Here is an 18369-nt window from a genome sequence, read left to right as displayed (position 1 = left end):
GAGGCCACAACTGCCTTAAACCTGATTGAACCCCCGTGGCCTGGCTTTTGGCTTTATAGAGATGTTAAAGCCGATAGCGGAACACCAGTTATTATATGTTAATGTTTAGACAGCAGCCAAATGGAGAAACTTACTTGTGTTTCAAGTTCAAAGAACTCAGTCCATGTTAACCTGACACCATAATAATAATCGTAAATAAATGCATACTATGAACGAGGCTATTTTAAAGAAACGAACATGCTAGTATGTAAAGCAAAATATACATTTTAATTCTTTACACGAACATGTTAGATAATTATAGGATATATTATACGCTTTTATTGCTCATTTTATGTAAGTTATATGTATTGACAATGTATTTGATATTTCTTTGATAAACTGACATAAAATTACACAATTTGTGTGTTTCATAACAGTGGCGGATCGAAGAATTCATAAGAGGGGGGGCACAACTGCCAAACCCTCTCTAAACGTTTATGTCACTGGTGTATTGATATGGCACGTCTAAAATCATTGATGCATATCAACCCTTCATTCAATACTTGTATACATCTTATAATTACAACTTTGATCAGTTGCGAGTAAATGCTTAGATCCTATTGGATGAAACAACCTACGAGTATGTGGCATTCATTCATTTCTCCATAAAGCATTCTGTATGCAAATCAGCCTATAACCGGCTTCTTTCTTTTTACAACTTATGACGTCACGTCATAGTAGAAATTCTTTTTCCTTAAATAAAGTAAAAACACATACAAAACCATGACTACTCGTATTTATACAAACCAGCATTTCCAATTTCAGGTTTAAATTATGTGTGTTAGGGTTCCTTTGATGACCAACTGGTGGGAGCACGGGTTATTGTGGCAAATTGCAAAAACACATCAAATATTTGAATTTCATTATATTTAAATAACCATATTGTCATTTGTACCATTTTGTGATAATACTAAAGGTAAGTATGTACCACTTGTGAAATGATATACTTTGGGATCACAATGTGAACCTTTTTTTATAAATTTATCTATGAATAAGTAAGAGAACAAAGTTATCAAATTTCAAATAATGCCAGTCAAACACTTATTTAGGTTATATAACAAATAATCGAACCTGGTTGAGGATATTACTTGATAGTAAAGCATTTTAAAAGAACAATGATTGTAGAGCCCAAATGATTTAAGCGATATAATACACCAATTCTATATTCGAACGGGATCCATATATCAAATCTTGTTTTGTAACGATTATTGAATTTCCAACTGTGTTTGCGTCCTTGAATACGGGTTTACTGACGGTCTCTTTCATTCATGTAGCTCTTAACCAACTGTCACAGACAAAACAAAATAAATGATGAATAGTTATATTCATAATTACATTGCGAGTAAATTGTTGAAAGTCTGTATCTCTATGAATATTTTTAATCAATCCTGCGTTCGTTGTTCCTGCTATTTTCATGTGTGTGTGTGTGTGTGTGTGTGTGTGTGTGTGTGCGCGCGCGTGCGTGTTGGCGGGGGGGGGGGTATGAAGGTTCGGGGAGTGAGTGTGTGTGTGCGTGTATGCGTGTGTTTGTGCGTGCGTTTGTATGTGCGTGCGTTTGTGCGTGTGAGCGAGCGAGCGTGTCTGTGTGATTGTGCGTGCATGCGTGTGCGTGTCTGTGTGTGCGGGTGTCCACGTGTTTGTGCGTGCGTGCGTGCGTGTGTGCGTGCGTGCGTGTGTGTGTGTAAAAATGAATTACGGCTCCCTTTTAGTATGAATGTCTTAATGAGCGAGCCTTAAAGCATATGCTTAATTGTACTCTACTTAGATCTAAGACTACAATTAAATTTATCTTAATTCATTAAAAAAGTGGGTATCACTCCTATTACTAGCTGTTCGTAAAAATAATGAAGACGCATTTTAAGTTCTAAAACATATCAGCTCACATCAGGCTGATTTCCTTTGCTCTTCTCTTGATTTATAAGATGTTTCGTAATTACCTGGAGAATGCAGGAAAGGAAGTGGATTCAGAACAAAGCCATATTCATTTATCTTTTTAAGACGTCATGTGAAATTCGTACTTCATCCGAAGCACAAAAACACACAGAAATAACCTGCACAGAAAATAAACGCACTATCTAAACATTTTTCATTTTCAAACAATTCGTCTCTTTAGAAAAAACTGTATGATAAAGGGCTTTAAAATATACACGTATAAGTCTAGACCGTTTTTAGTCGTTTACAATTTCTTTATTTACCTATTTCATAATTGAAAGCTTAATAGCTGTATTTGTTTTGCTCTTTTACTCTTAAACACTGCCGGAGTATCGTATGTATATAAATTGGGTTTTGCTTTTTTGTGATTTAAAGAAAGATTAAAAAAACAACAACCTAAAAGCCTTGTGAAGCGCAGGAAAAGTGCATTGAAAATGCAAAATAATAACCTGAATATCGATATGTTATTGTAATAAAGTAACCAACCAGCTTCGTCGTTCGCAAAATCAGGCAGTCATCTTGGGTAGATTACCGTGCGCGTTGCAAAAGAGCAAAGACTGTCTCATTACCGCGTCGGAATCGGGAGTTTTAATATGGCATTCGTTCATTTACTTTCATTTTTGTTTTTCATTCAGATAGTTTCCATACGGAGCCAAGGTAGGTTTTATTTGTTAATTTGCTATGTTTATATTGATTGATTAATTGATTGATTGATTGATTGATTGATTGATTGATTGATTGATTGATTGATTCGTTCGTTCGTTCGTTCGTTCGTTCGTTCGTTCGTTCGTTCGTTCGTTCGTTCGTTCGTTCGTTCGTTCATTCGTTCATTTATCAAGGGCAATATTCATATAATATATGATACAAGCTTAGGGATGTATTGTAGTTTGTTTAAAATCTGTCATTGAATTGCAATTTGCATGTGATTATTTATTGATTTAGTTTTTAATTTGATAAGAAGCATTGAAAAATAATGAACAATAGGTCGATTTAGTTTCATCGTTCTGGGTACAACTGTTCAACATGAGACCTATATAGTCATCATGTTACAGTTTCTGACACAATACATTTAAAATCAAAATTCAAAATAATGGAATAAAATTTACCAATAAGTTGATTTAAAAATGCACTTGAAATATTCACGCCACACCAATTTATTTGAATCAAAATGGCACAATCATGAATGGAAAATCGTTTGTAACGTAAGTTTTGGAAGAATCCGTTTAATTTAAATCCGCAAGGAATCATTTATTTAATACACACAACGAGACACTTACCAAGGTACGCATTTATAGAACCAGGCGTTTGACAGCACAACGCCAACAATGTCACAATCATGGTTCAGTTCTATGAAAGTTTACGTTAATCTTGGTAAGCTAATGGATATGCATGACAGTGATGACAAAAATATTATCCAACCAATGAATCCTGATTGTGACGCTTATCTTTAACATTCATAGATTTGTATAGCAAGCGACATGATCATTCTAAATAAGGGTTTGTGTCTGACCTTGAATTTTGACTAACAGAACTGGGTGTTGAATGCAACTCATCGTGTTCTCATGATGAACGATATTAACAACTATTGTTGATAATTATTTTCAAATACCCAATGCATGTTAAGTTACTGGACGGACAGGTTTTGACCAATGACCCTCGGAATGTTTTACCATCGACCCTTAAATTTGACCTTGACCTTTATATTATGGACATAGGTTTAATACGCGTCAAACCGCCTTCACGTGGTGAACACTTGTGCAAAGCAATTTTAAAATCCCTCAAGACGCATTACCTTTTCCTTTTTACAGACGTATTCCCGAATCTTCAGATTCAAGAGAGTTCGGCATCGTGTTTCGGTTTAGAAGACGACCATACGCGATGGATGCGGGCTACCTGTTCGTCCCAAGACCTCGTTATTCTCATAGAATCCTTTACCGTCGTTTTCCACCCCGTTGTCATGAACTGTACAAACAACACCGTCATTTATGAAGAATATAGGGATGCCTGTTGTTTGAAAGGAAGCGTGAACAATACAAGGGATTGTACAGTTACACACCAGTTCGACACGAAATATTCCGTCGCCAATTATCAGGCGTGTAATGGGCATTCTTCTTGTAATGTCATGGCCCCACAGCTGCTGGTGCGGAACACTCACTGTCCATATGATATCTTCGAGCCGACACCACATGACATTGTCTCAAACTTTATGTACATGAATTACTACTGTCTTGAAAGTAAGTTAGTCTTTGTCTCGTTATATAACTATCTATGAAAATGAGTTAAATAAGTACAATTTAATTTAGTTTAGCTTAAGTTATCGACATAATGTCAAGTAACGTTAAAGAGACCCTTTAAAAAGTTAATTTTTAGTTCGAATAGTTAGCAGGCGTAATTTTGTAACGTTTTATACAAGTTTAGATGTTTGAAAATCTTAGGTTTACGTATCATGTTCCATTTCGCGAAATTACTGACGTACTTAAAAAAGCGTTTATTAATATGTTAAATTTTGAATAGAAAAGCATAGTTTATCATGACTCAAACCGTTTTAAAACGGGAAAATCACTTACTTTAAACAAAGCCCAAAATAGTAAGCGTAGCTTGATACTGTTAAAGGGTGAGAAATTAGGGTCTGGGAGACAGGTGAATCAAATCATATTCATTTTACAAGCGAAGTTAGGGGGACAAACCCTGTTGCTAAATATGATTTAAAATCCATTCCACACAACATGCAGCATGCAGCAACGGATATACGACTGTCTTTCGACATACCTTACTCTTTCGTAAGAATGCCATGCACAGTTGAAAGAGATATGTCGAGTTCACTGGCAATCAATGTTTTCCGCCTATCTTCCTGGATGATACCCCTCACTTTTTCTCGAACACTAGGAATCACGATCGAAGGCCTACCTTCTCTCTTATTTTCTTTAATCGATTGTCCACCGTTCTTAAATATTTTGTGACATTTGTAGACGAATGCCGGCCCAAACTCCTTTCAAGTATCGCTCATTTTCATCATTGAAATTGAGCAATTGAACATTGAACAATAACAACGTTGAATTTTTCGAAATGACGTCATGACATTGAACGTGCAAAATTTGTGCGGATTTTGGACGATAACAACCAGTGTACAAATTACATTTCTTAAGGAGAATGAATGACTTGCGCCGACTAGGGCCTGTTGCGTTGCGCAATGATACTGTTTATTGTTGTTATTGTTAGAAGATTATTATCTCGCCTCAAATTTAATCTCTAAATAAATTGATCTTGTGGATAATACAGTTTCATATGTTTTGGAATAAAAATAAAAATGTCATGTACAATTTACACAAACTTCGCGATCACCCCTCGTAAATATGTTTTACCCTTGTTAAAGATTTTACCTCATTTTTATTGAACTAACATAAAAATTAATATGTTTACTCTTCGATCCCCACTGACTTTATATTGACGAAGATCTTAAAATCAAAATTTTTTGAAACGTTCTCTTTTAGAGTCCCTCACTTTACCGGACAGCACTGGAAGCCTGACGACGCCTTCGCCGGGCAGTGTTATCTACCTCCAGAGTCCTGGTTTCAGTAGTAACAATCAGAGGATTCCGTATAAGAAGGACAGCGAATGTTCGATCCAAACAGGCTACTGCAGTTCAGGAATATATGTTTACGTTCTTCATTTGGTCTTAGAAGACAGGTTAATATTGATCATTAAACAAATTAAATTAAAAATGTCTTTTATATCTATGGCGTCCATGAAAACTTTTGTATAATCGCTTATCATTATTTGATTAACATTGTTGATTAAAATTGTTTTGTTTGTATTTTCCATCAAATTATAGCAATTATTCTGTGACAGTTCTTACCAATAATAATAATGCAATTGAATAAAATTGGTTTTCTTTTTTTATAGTAACACTGATACTTGGGATAATATCCCTTGCAACCAGACGTTGAAAATAGAAACTTCTAGAGGAGATGTGCTTAAGGAATGGACGTGTGCGGACAATACCAACCTTAACAAGCAACCTCTCACACTAAATGCAAACTACATTCTTCTAAAACTAGATAACAATTATACAAGTCCGAACGATTGGGATCAAAGCCGCGGGGGAGCATATTGGTTAGGATTCGACTGTATGTTGTATGTTTTATTTAATGCCATTTATTTACCAGAATGAAACCCTAGATTAAAATATTGGGGTATGAAAGTTTGGGTTTTTGGCATCATTGAAACGTTATCGGGTTGTATTTTTGCCATGCACAGAGAGGTTTTAGAAACATTTTTCACAAATGTTCTCCAACTCGAGGTGTATCTTGTACAATATCAAAGTCTGTGCATAAAGGTTAAAGTCACTTTTAAAAGTAAATTGGTCAAAATTCCTTGTTCGAACTTTGCCATGCACAGGGGGAATTAACATAGTGTGCTCCACGAGAAGACCGAAGTCTGTACGTCATAGATCAAGGTCGCAATTAAATGTCAGTAGTCAACATGCCTTTTATTCCAAGGCGGTACCAAACAATTAAGAAATGAATTTCGGGATTGATGTCATTATCGGGGTATGAATGCAATTGGGCTGGTTAAAGTGTGTGTTCGAATGACTCCAGGCGTACTTTAACCAGCCCGATTACGTTCATATTCCCGATAATGACATCAACCCAGCAATTCATCCCTTTTATTTACACCATCAGTTTATTATTTCATTCAAAAATTGTTTAAAAAATACTTCCTTTCATTCCTTAAATCATTTCTATAATTCTTTCTTACCTTTTCTGTAAATAGAACGTAAAATTAAAACGCTAATGACAAAACAAATCATGAGGTAACGCAAGCTGAGGCGAGGAACCAATGAATTAGTGGGTGGGGCGAGAAGAGCCGGATGAACTGGTCCCGATGACATTGCTGCATGTCCGGCGTTCATCGCATGGAGAGCATTGCTCATGAAGCGTTTTTGGTCAGCGCTGGGTTCCCTTGTGTATGACCACAGGGAGGCTTCATTTCGATGACCAGACATGTACATTATATGTCTGGTATCCAGACCAGTGTCACTGAGCTATTGGATGGCAGTAGCTCTAAGACTATGAGCAGTGTAGGTCAAATGTGCATGCCTGCTTGCACATATCTCCCATGAAGAGGCTGTATGTTCTGGCCGAGAGTGGTGAGTTGATATACCAGATGGATGTTGTGGTGGGTGACGTCAAAGCATTCTTATTGCATGAATTAAAAAGAAATTCGGAATCTGGATCTGTTTTCGCAAAAGGAGCCTACAGTCGAGCATGCCTCAGACCCAGTGGCATACATCCTCTCGTCAAAAGGCGCTTCGTCCGTTGTAATCCCTCCCTAGAAGTTTTTTTCTGCTGTGTTTCATGTGTAAGCCGCGCATATTCCAAACCATGTCCATCGAACTGAAACTCAAACGAGTCCCGCTTAAGTTGTTGATTGAACTCCAAACCCCGGCTGACAAAGTGAATTGCAAAGTTATACCAAACTGCATACCTGAGTGTTGTTGGTGTAGTCTCAGCTTTACTGCAAATAATGGGTATATTTTCACTTTTTTTATAAAATGATTTAATAAAAAGATGGAAATAATACTAGCAAAATGCTAAGTTTTTTATGTCTATAGCGGAATTAAACAGAAAACACCAAAATCCGCCATTTTAGACTGAAGAAAACTTTTTATATTTAAATAAAACAAATTTATGGGGGTTGAAACGGTGATGTATCATAAAGATGTTCCCGTTACTTGTACCACCGCTTACATTAAATCCTATAACCGCCCCTGGTTATACTAGATTGTTTACCTGATATAATCAGCATTTTGACAAATCACCATTGCTGATGATACTTTTGTATTTTGTAGGCAAAGATAGACCTTCCCGCATCTCGGTTTTGAGGAGACCGGTGAGTGTGCGATATCTGATCTGGCCGTGGACAATGTCTATATTCCTGCCTGCATCATTTAAAAAAAATCTTGGTTTTCGACGACAAATTTAGAAATAAAAACAATTACATATCTGAAAAATTATATTGGCACAATTAAACTAAAAATCAAGGTGAATTTATTTTATTGGATTAAAGAAGTGCTATTATTGAAAAGTATGTATATGGCATACCAACATCGCTCAAATGACGGTTGAGAGCAGCCCTGATATTTTTCACAGTGTTTTTGTGATAAAACTTCGGTTGCGGTTCAGCAGATTTGGTTTTCTTCTCCTGAGGAGCTACCTCACAGTAAAACTTCCTCAACAGGTTGTTTAGGCGTCCCTCGTCAACTGTGACCCATTCGATACCATCTCCATGTACACACAAGTGCCAGTCTGGGAAAGAATGAATAATGTATGAGTATGATCAAATGAAAATTAGTTATTTTTAGCAAAACTGTAGGACCTACTGTGTTAAAAACACTATCATAGAATCACACAGAATGTAAGTCAACAGTGAAAGGAAAACAAAATCAGTTTGATGTGCGTGGATTTATTATTAGTTTCTATTGTTTTATAAAAATGAGCAAACAAAGTTGTCAATATTAAAAAAATAAACCACATACATGTGAATATTTGTTTGTAAAATTTATGAGTCAGTCATTGAAATCATCATTTTGTGTTATATCTATAAATATTCGAATCTTGAAATATTTTGAGATTCCATTGAGTGTTAATCTTTGTTTTTGCTGCATGATTTTTGTCTTCAATGTATTTCACCTCTTCTTTTGTTTTGGGTTTAAATCGACCAGTTTCGGTTTCACTTTTAGTTTCACTTTTGGGTTCCGTGTATGTGTGCTTTACGTTCACATTTTCTAAGCCGGTAACTTCATTCAAAACAAATGGAAGATCTAGTTCGGACAAAATATTAAATAAATCGACATCAAATGTGCCGAAATCAGTGTTAGCAATTTTAAACCTCTGAATCGTCTTCAGCAAAACTTTTCACTCATAAAAAGTAGTACGCTGTTAATATTAATACGCGATGACTCACGATCCGAACATATCCGAAGATGTTGCGTTAATCGATTGATAAACGCAACTGCCGAAAGGCAGTTCATTTAAGGAATGGGAGTTGAGGTGTAAATATTCCTTGATAAACAACCCTTGTTTTTTATAGTATATATGTAGTGTTGATTGTGGAGTTTTGTGTCGTTGTTCCATGTTTCTGTTTTGTGCGTGCTTGTTTTTTTGTGTTTTATGTCTTTGGCGTTTACCCTGTGCCATTAAACGGGGTTTATGTTTAAACTTTCGACTACTGAGCTTGTTTCGTAGTTTTTCGTATTCATATTTTCCAGACTGTTTGTCATGAAATGATAGTGCAATTTGAGTCTAGTGAACTTAGTTACTGCCTTTGTTGGAACCCATTGTACTCAATTACGCTCCGATTTATCGTATACTTGTACAGTGTTCACCATACAACGATTACCGAGGACGTGTAATTTTGAAAAAAACAAACACTTATTTATTTCATCTCGCTCAGTGACGATATGATTTTACAAATACCTCTCGAGCTTTGTTGTTAAAGTGTGTTGGTTGTTTTGATATTCTAAATACATGTATACGTACTCTTTTCCAGCTTTAGTGACAACAGGAAATATAAGAATCGACTGCCCTGCAATCGAACCACCTGTCTGTATTGGTACAACGACCACAGTTACCACTTCATTAACTGACACGTCTTCTACAATTTCAACGACATCAACTCGGGAAGCAAGTCCGACTACAACAGGTACAAAAACTACGGTTTCTGACACGTCTTCTACAATTCCAACGACAACAACACGCGAAACCAGTCCGATGACACCAGGCACAAACACTACGATGACTGACAAGTGTTCTACAATTTCAACGAGATCAGCACGGGAAACCATTAAGGCGACAACAGACCCAAACCCTCCAAATACAACTTCAGACAGCACAACAATATTTACACCCTTGCTATGTATTTCTTTCGCATTTGGACTTTTAATATCCTTCGGTCTAAACCACAGTACATAAATTATTCACATATTGAACTACATAATCATAGCCCTAGCTTATTTCTACAATTAACAACACAACTTCGTAAAATTGTAATTGAAGTTAATTTGGATATGGATCAGTTGAAAACGAAAGAAATTGAGAAACACATCGTATTCATTTGAAAAGGATATCATGAACTTTTAATGTTATATATTTATGTTGAACAGAAACCAGAGTAATGAATCAGTAGCAAAACACACACACGCACGCACGCACGCACGCACGCACGCACGCAAGTACTCACACAGACACACGGAAAAAATTAATCAAGGTTACACGTTGAAACAATACTTTCATGTGTTTATTGTATCATGTGTAAGCAGGCACCGTATGAGTTATGTAATCTCAGATCTGTTGTTTTTTCATTCTTGTTAATTTGTATTGTATTCGTGTGTGTTCTTTCTAATGATCTCGAACTTTGGCGACTAATCTGTAAAAAAAACACATTACAATCGCATACAAGGGATCGTGTTCACTATGATGTCAACCACATAAAACTAATTTTATATTCAATATATATGCAAAAAGCTACAGAAACATGCTCAGTAGCAAAAAGTTTAAACAAGCTCGAGAGTTATTGCGGAAATACAGTTACTTTGATAAAACCAAAACATCAGTCAAAATTGCAATACATTAAACAGACAACGACATATATCACATGCCATGCAAGCGTTCCTTTCTGTGTTGACCACCTCTTGAGATGGAGACAGGGTCTAGTTTCAACTGTTACAAATCGAAAGAGATATTTCGCAAGAACATATTATGGTCTCAAAGTATGACATAGTTCTTACTTTTTAAATAATTACAGGATGTTTCTGAAATATCGGTAAAAGAACCCTTTTCACCGAGTGATCATGAAAAGCAGCATTTTTTGTGATCACAAATCGAGTCAACTTCTTTCATCCTAAAGTTTTAGGTACATGTGTTGACATTTGCCTAATGCTGCCCCTGTATAGGCGACCTCGAGTCAACTTGTTTAGAAACATGTTTATTTTGCATAATGTTACCCCTGTAGCGGTGCCTTATGCTTTTCGAAAATAACGTTGACGAAAGAAATTTTATTGTCTTCATTATTTGGTTAGTATCTCGTGAAAACACAACACGTACTTTAATTGTGGTGATTTCATTAAAAAACCCCGACAAGTTTCTTTTATTATGCAACAATATATATAAGAGAAGTTAACATATTAAAATTGATGTCTATTTTCTTGATATTATCGCAGCAGTGAAATTAGCAGTTCTCAGTGAACCAAATCGCTAACGTTCGCCTCCAACAACTTTGCTGAAGATCTAAAGCTCTGAATGAAATTTTCCGTTTTATCTGCCCTTTCCGAGATGGTACAGCAACACTAAATTGATGAACGATATTTTTTTATTTTATGTTCACTGTGTTAATTGTATCATATGTCTCTTCATGGGTTATAATTTTAAGGTTAGAAGTCTACAATTAGATCATGAAATTTTAGGGTCTTTCGTACTACGTCGGCAAGTTGTTTACGTCCTCGAAGACACTCGTTTTATTCCGGACTTTAAAATACCCCACATGTTAAACACTTTTGACAATCAGTGTTTTTGTTGAACTTTAAAAACAAACGATAATAAGTATAATAACGATCATAAATACACCAATTTTAGTAGATACGCTGATTTTGTGAAACCTTCATTTAGTGATACAACTTACAGCCGTGTCCTTAAAAAGTTCCGTGTCCATTGACAAAAGAGACAATTGCGGAAGATTTAAGTCAGCAGAGAATTACAGAGAAATCAACATAGCAGAATATGGAAAACCCACCGTTAGAAATCTGGAAGTAAAGATATACCCAGTTTTGCTGTAAACAACCATCTTCGTACCGAAAACACCAACCAAGGCGAGACTAGCAAGACATAGCAAGACTTCAAGCAAGTATGTTTCTATATATATATATATCTGCAGACTAAATTCTAGCGCATTTGCCTAATCATATGTGTATAAACATATACATATTGATTTTAAACCACAATACAAAATATTTGACATACAGGAAATACTACACCAATGTTTTGACATCAAAGCAAATTATAGAGGTAGTCCTCATCTTTCGTTGCTTGTAAAACTCGTTCCCTCCCTTCATTATTAAATACTGAGCTTTCTAAGTATTCCTTATCACCTACAATCTTTTGTCTGCAACTGTCATCTCACCAATAATTGTATTTGTATCAAGTTTATTGAGGTTAGTGCAATTGATGCTATTCGACATATCTTGCAAAATAATAATTACCCTTATTGCAAATAACATTTATAAATACGGAGGTTAATGTATCAATACTAAAGGTATCATTTAATTCTGCGTTTCATTCCCATTCGAGGCAATATAAAACTGTTGACCGCCGAGACGTGGGGAAATCTATCTGAACAACGTCATCATTGTCTAGAACATGTACTTCTTTTTCTGACTAACTCTACGTCTTGCATCATCGGTAATGAAAAGTAGAGTACATAAGTACACACGTTTACGTAAAGCCCGAAAATAGACGTATTTGTTAACAATGGGATCCTGATCCTGTTGAAGAGATATCAACGGTTTCTTTATCCCTCAATGATCCACGGCAAACAATTCAATTAGAATTCATTGATCATTTTCCTAGTAACTTTCCTCGTAGTGAATCTAGTCAAAGAACAGTTTGTCAACTATGATGTCTATGATGAAAGCGAGCGTCAACCATAATTAGGATGAGCTTTCGGTGTTTCACCATGACCTCGCGTGGGTACTGCTCGGATATATGAAAGTAAACTGTTAAACTGTTTGGCGTCCTGCCGGACGCGCTTATGGTCGAGTCACAACACGAGAAAAAAGAGCTCGTATTTCAGAACTAATTTCTAGAACCATAAAAGCACATCACTAGAATGCATACCTTTGACCTTTCAATACCATAACGACCAATTAATAAACGCGTTACAAAAACAGTACGACACACACTATTTGAGTAAATAGAATGCTCATTGGCAAGATACCCCTTTCCGCTTCCCTTGTGGCAACGAAACCATGCGTGGAGAACGTGCGCAGAACAGTGCCATTTTACAAAAAGTTATTTCCAATGCAATTTTCTTTTATGATCTTCGGTCACATACAATGTTTTGTTCACTGTACTGTTGTTTTCCCTGCAGTAGTGATATTGAAACAATACATATCAATTTGGACATTTTTAATGTTCTTACGAATTTTGGTTAAATAGGTAAATAGTGCGATTGTAACTTGTGTGTTTGTGTGTAAAAATATGAAACAAACGTTTGCTTATTATAATTGAATAAATGCTTCAGGAATCAATGGCGAGTTCATATATAATCATCCATGTTTCAATATCCTTTGTGGTGCGAATTTCGATACACTGAACAGGCTTTCTTGTTTCAAAGTTTACACTGAACTGTCCATCTTCAAAGAAGCCAGCCTTCGTATAATCTATACAATTCTTGCCAAGTCAACCCTGGCTAACCCGGATCTCTCCAGTAAGAATGTCGTTCTTGTTTACCGTATGGCCAGTCTTGATACCGATACTATTGACATGTTGCAGCATTCTAAAGGTTATCATATATAGCGAATTATTTGACAGTGTCTCGGCCCAGTGAAACCCCTTGGCATTTGAGATGTATGGTATATAGGGCGAATAGCGTCCGAACCTTTTTTTAAGAAAAATGTATGTCAGCATGTGGATTTTTCTATGTTGATTGTTTATAATCTATCAGCAAGTACTGTTCTATTGTGTTCCTTGACTTTATCTCAATAATTTAACTATGCTAGAAATTCTTATCTTGCCCACGGGCGAAGATAAAATGTCTGTATGGAACTCCTTTTCAATGGTCACCACATTGTAATCACCTCCCTTCTTGAAGACTGTCGTCTGTAGCATCATGAAAATCTTGTCTAGTGGCAATATTTAGAATCCTAATTAATTATTTCTCGCTTCAAATGTCACCATAAAACAGTTTTCACGCACCTTTCAAGACATAATGCTTCACTCTCCTTAGAACTATTTAAAGAATTATTTCACTATTAACATAATCTGAATCACTGCGCGCATATCCATGAAAACCACGAATTATCGCATATCCATACGCAATTATTTTCACTAAGCGCAAAAGAGTTCAAGCAAAACATACATTTTTACTTAATTTTGATTGACTGAGGTGGGAGAAATAGCATCTACCATTGCCGTTCGCTTAAAATAAGTTCATCCCGACTCTCGCGCATGGTCGGGATGAACCTATCTTACACTCTCGGCCATTGAAGATACTTATAATTCCTATATGTTGTTAAAGAGATATACTGCTTTTGATTTCTTTCTCTTGTAGCATGATACGACGCAAGACAGTTATTAATAAATCACAAGGCTTTTCCATCTTGAAAAGTAAAAAAAACCTTCTTCATTGAACATAACTCGCTTGATCGATACAAGTTTTCTATGAAACCTAGGCCACTGAATGACAGCTCGAACCACTCGTTCTTGTTCAATGAGGGTTTGTTGACGTTCACAAACTTGGCTTTAATGTCGTCTAGGAAGCCTGTTGTGGCGATGACGTCATCCTCAAAGTGTACGTAATACTGGGATATACCCGAACAGATGTCCGTAGTCCACATTTTGTTTTGTACGCCAGTGTACCCTCTCAAGACTGTTGTTGTATGTGCACGTCTTTATTTTACTGTAAACGTTAAATGCAACACGAATAAATGATCAATGCCATTTTCAAAGTGTTAGAAATAGTATCAAAAATAATTACTTTTGGTTTGAGATGTCGTGTGGTAGAAATATACGTGAAAAGCATTGTTCTTGTCATTGTCTTTAATCAATTAATTTGAAAATTTAATACAGCCCTTTACAAAATATAAGCTACTCTCTGATCGTAAACTTCACTTACTCCATGCCATGGTAAATGATTGGCTCCGGCTGAACAATTTGGAGAAGCCCTGACTCCAAACTTTCGTTGTACAATGTGTGGACCTGAGTGAATATATCGTTAACGAATTTCTTGTCGAAGGAGGCCAAGTATACAACAATCACCACTTCATCACTTTCAGCACCTGTCAGCTTCTCATGAAGTGATGATAATGTCACTGGCATGTAAAACTCACCGTCCCTTGGAACGCTGCTTATCCCGATGGTCAAAAATCCTACAGGAACAGAACGATACAATAATTTATTCGATTGCAACCGTAACGTTTTCACAATCTAATGCATACATACAAGTACATACATAAAAGGTCAAGAGTAAAAATGAGCTTTGATAAGCATGAGTTAATACATAGGGAAAACAACAAAATAATGATATAATGAGTATAGATTATAATTACACATGTTTTCAATTCATTCTTTCCTATTTCAAATTTACCATGCTAGATAATTAAGTTCATACGAGATACATTTAGAACTTAGCAATACCATCGATTTAAAACACTCGTATAACTTAAATTGGATGATTCATTAGTTACTGAATTTGTTTACATCACCCCCTTTTTACAACTGTCGTTCACAATTCCATTTTCTAACTTCCTTAAAACACCACATTTCTTGGAAAAGGGCAATAAAAGCAAGTCAATATCCGTTTGACTATGTTCTCCAGCAACGTTTAAACTAGCATGTTAAACAACTTCTATATAACGTAAAATAATACGTCAGACTAGTTTATACATTCAGAACTTCACAAATGTCTGCCAATTATATAACAAAATAAAACGAAATAAATTATCAATTATCTGAATTATTATATGCTATGATAAAAACAACATACCGATACCAGTGACTGCAGTCTTTTCTTTTTCTAATAAATCGTTGATTACCTTTATGTTGTCTGTGGTGACCCATTAGTAGCTGTATTTGTCCACTGCACTTCTTGTTCGATAACTGTTCGTAATCTCTGTGTGCTGGTGTTTCTTCGCTCCCTAGTGTCAACCCCGGGGCCTTTGACCATTCTGCTTCTGCTGATGGGCGGCTAATCACCGTCTGCCACAAACTACTTTGGCTTGCAACTTTCTACGATAAACCTCTTGTATCCTTCATTTGAGCAAAGAGACCTTTTAATTTTAAAGAAAAAGCTTTCTCATTCTTTAAATTGTCTTATTCTAGTCATTTTATAATATAAAATTACAAAATGAATAATAGGCATTTCATACAGGCAAAACTTTTATAAAAAATATTGCAGTGTCTCCAAAGACCAGGCAATAAAATGCTTAGATATTTTACCGTTCTTTTCGTCAAATATTAAATGTTGGAATCATTTTGAGCAGTTCTTCTTTCTAAAAATAAAGCAAACAAATTGTTTGATACGATATTATAACAAGGAAAAGGGGTGGCCGTACTTTAAGCGTGGATTTCAAAAGACACGTTTTATTCGACGAGTTATTCTCACACGATATCCTTAGTAAGAATGATACACGTATATGTTAGTGTGTAGAAACAAACATTTGAATTCATAACCAGAAGTGCTATAAGAGCCTCAAAATTTGAAAGTGTTCAAATGCTCGACACACTTCAAACTAAAACAAAAATGTTTCCTTGCTCCACGACCTTCATTAATTTTAACCCTTACAGATCCAACTAGATAATCAAATAGATAACTTATTTCTTTTGCATTTAGTTCACGTTGGCTTTTTACAATACATAAAACATGAAGGGAAAAACAGTGTGCGTCTGTACGACTTCAGTTTGTTTCCCTCTTTCAAATATCAAACTTTTGTTAAGATTTACTTTAAATAACGGGGATATGAAAAACGTTAACTTGAACTAGGGTTTTCTATATTTAACGCAAATTATACAGATGTATCTTATTATTATTACACCACGCTATTCATGGCATTTATGACCAGCAACAATGTCTTTTTTCAGTTTGCAAATGCATGCGACCTCGCAGTTTTGTCGAAACATTTCTCAAGTAAGGGAAACAGCAATATAATAAACAATGTTGATGGTCTTTGCTATAGGGTTTCCGATAAAGATACAATCATTGCAGACTTCTATATGCCGAAATGGATGTTCATTATCATAAATTCTCTTTATTGTCAATATAAATGTTAGTCGATTATTGATTAGTAAATCTAATAGTGTTTTTGAGATTATATGTTGAGGTTATCTCCTGTAATGTTAGGGTAATCAGAATTACCATTTAAATATTAGAATGACGAACGCTTTGCCTTAACAAGTTGATAGAGTCCGATTTGTGGAAATACTTTTATAAAGTGATACCGGAACAGTCCGATATAATGAAAGCATTCGATAGGATTATACAACCCAATGTTATTAGTAATGAAATGAAATCCTGGACGTAGCATATATGTGCGTTGCATAAGAAAAGCTTCACAGCTTGCTGTAGTTTGGTCTTGCCTGTAGATATATTTTTAAACTTGTTTGCTTAATAGGTTTTAACAAAAAAGAATAAGACATTTAAGATTCAGCATACGAACTTAAATTATATAATGAATGTATATCGATATTAACTGCATTAAATAAGTCATATGCACACAAAACACAAACAAAAGAGTGAAATCGAGGGTATTCCCGTATAAGTTGATAAGAAGTTTGAAGGACAAGAATATGGCAGTCACCAAAAACAGCAGGCACTTGAGACGGGCCGACCGTCCCACGGGGATCCATTTCTCCATACACTCAGTTGGAAACCAACGCGTCGGTATGTACATTTGCGTCCTAGCTTCTTAACACAAGTGCATGTGTTATTAGACAATCTGTAAAAGAAGTCTTTCAGACCATCTCTTTATGTATATAATTACATATTTTTACCATTTCCCGATTTAGCATGCCGCTTATTGTCCAGCTATGCAACTGGCGATGTATAGAATTATTACAGGAAGAACCCATTGATTAAGATAATATGCATTTTAAAAGTTTAAAGTATTAGCATCATATATTTTTTTAATTACCTTTATATCAGAATCTATATCCTTAGTGATTGGCAAATGTATAATGGATTCTTTTGAAAAAGAATTACTATGTAAAAGAATGTGAACTGCTTCCGGTCAGTGTAATGGCTTAGTCACTTATCTGTTCAAAGGACATTTTTTGCAAACATTCTGTAAAAATGCAGGACGATATAAAGCTTGTACGAGTGTGAGTGAATGTATCTTGTACTGATTTGTGCTAAAAGGATACATCATTAATTAAATATCTACCTGTGTCACGTTTCATGGGTTTGTTAACATTTTGTTTGCACCTAGTTAAGTGGTCAGTGCACGAGAACTCAATACCCGCCACGCTGTATGTGTTTGTTTCTACACTGCGCAACAAAAGAATCATTCCTATCATGAGCCACATCCCTAGCAATTGTGACAAAACACTTGAAGCTTCATCACTACTAGATTTAGTTGATATTAAAAACTCACGAATATTGTCCTCTGACTCTTCTTCCTCAATTGTGGCT

The 18369-nt window shown here is 35.6% G+C and overlaps 1 protein-coding gene across 3 annotated transcripts; it reads left to right on the top strand.

The window, feature by feature from the left end:
* Nucleotides 1–2529: 2529 nt before the first annotated feature.
* On the top strand, nucleotides 2530–10376 carry LOC128231659 (mucin-5B-like). Of its 3 annotated transcripts, none has more exons than XM_052944709.1 (5): nucleotides 2530–2628; nucleotides 3780–4205; nucleotides 5463–5658; nucleotides 5875–6098; nucleotides 9523–10376. In XM_052944709.1, the coding sequence occupies exons 1-5, from the start codon at nucleotides 2565–2567 to the stop codon at nucleotides 9942–9944; spliced, it is 1332 nt and encodes a 443-aa protein (XP_052800669.1). In that variant the 5' UTR covers nucleotides 2530–2564; the 3' UTR covers nucleotides 9945–10376. The 3 variants fall into 3 exon arrangements, with proteins under 3 accessions (XP_052800669.1, XP_052800670.1, XP_052800671.1); XM_052944710.1 differs by lacking the exon at nucleotides 9523–10376 and adding an exon at nucleotides 7823–8478; XM_052944711.1 differs by lacking the exon at nucleotides 9523–10376 and adding an exon at nucleotides 7823–8478 and having other exon boundaries at nucleotides 5875–6105.
* The last annotated feature ends 7993 nt before the right edge of the window (nucleotides 10377–18369 follow it).

This window comes from Mya arenaria, chromosome 4 (assembly GCF_026914265.1).
Source record: "Mya arenaria isolate MELC-2E11 chromosome 4, ASM2691426v1".
Classification (NCBI taxonomy): domain Eukaryota; kingdom Metazoa; phylum Mollusca; class Bivalvia; order Myida; family Myidae; genus Mya; species Mya arenaria.
Note: the sequence above shows the minus strand (reverse complement) of the source record. Positions and strands in the feature narration are given on the sequence as shown.

Coding starts and splice junctions, on each gene's coding strand:
- LOC128231659 (XM_052944709.1), top strand. CDS start 2,565: ATGGCATTCGTTCATTTACTTTCATTTTTGTTTTTCATTCAGATAGTT. Junction 2,629..3,779: donor AGTTTCCATACGGAGCCAAG/GTAGGTTTTATT, acceptor TCCTTTTTACAG/ACGTATTCCCGAATCTTCAG. Junction 4,206..5,462: donor GAATTACTACTGTCTTGAAA/GTAAGTTAGTCT, acceptor GTTCTCTTTTAG/AGTCCCTCACTTTACCGGAC.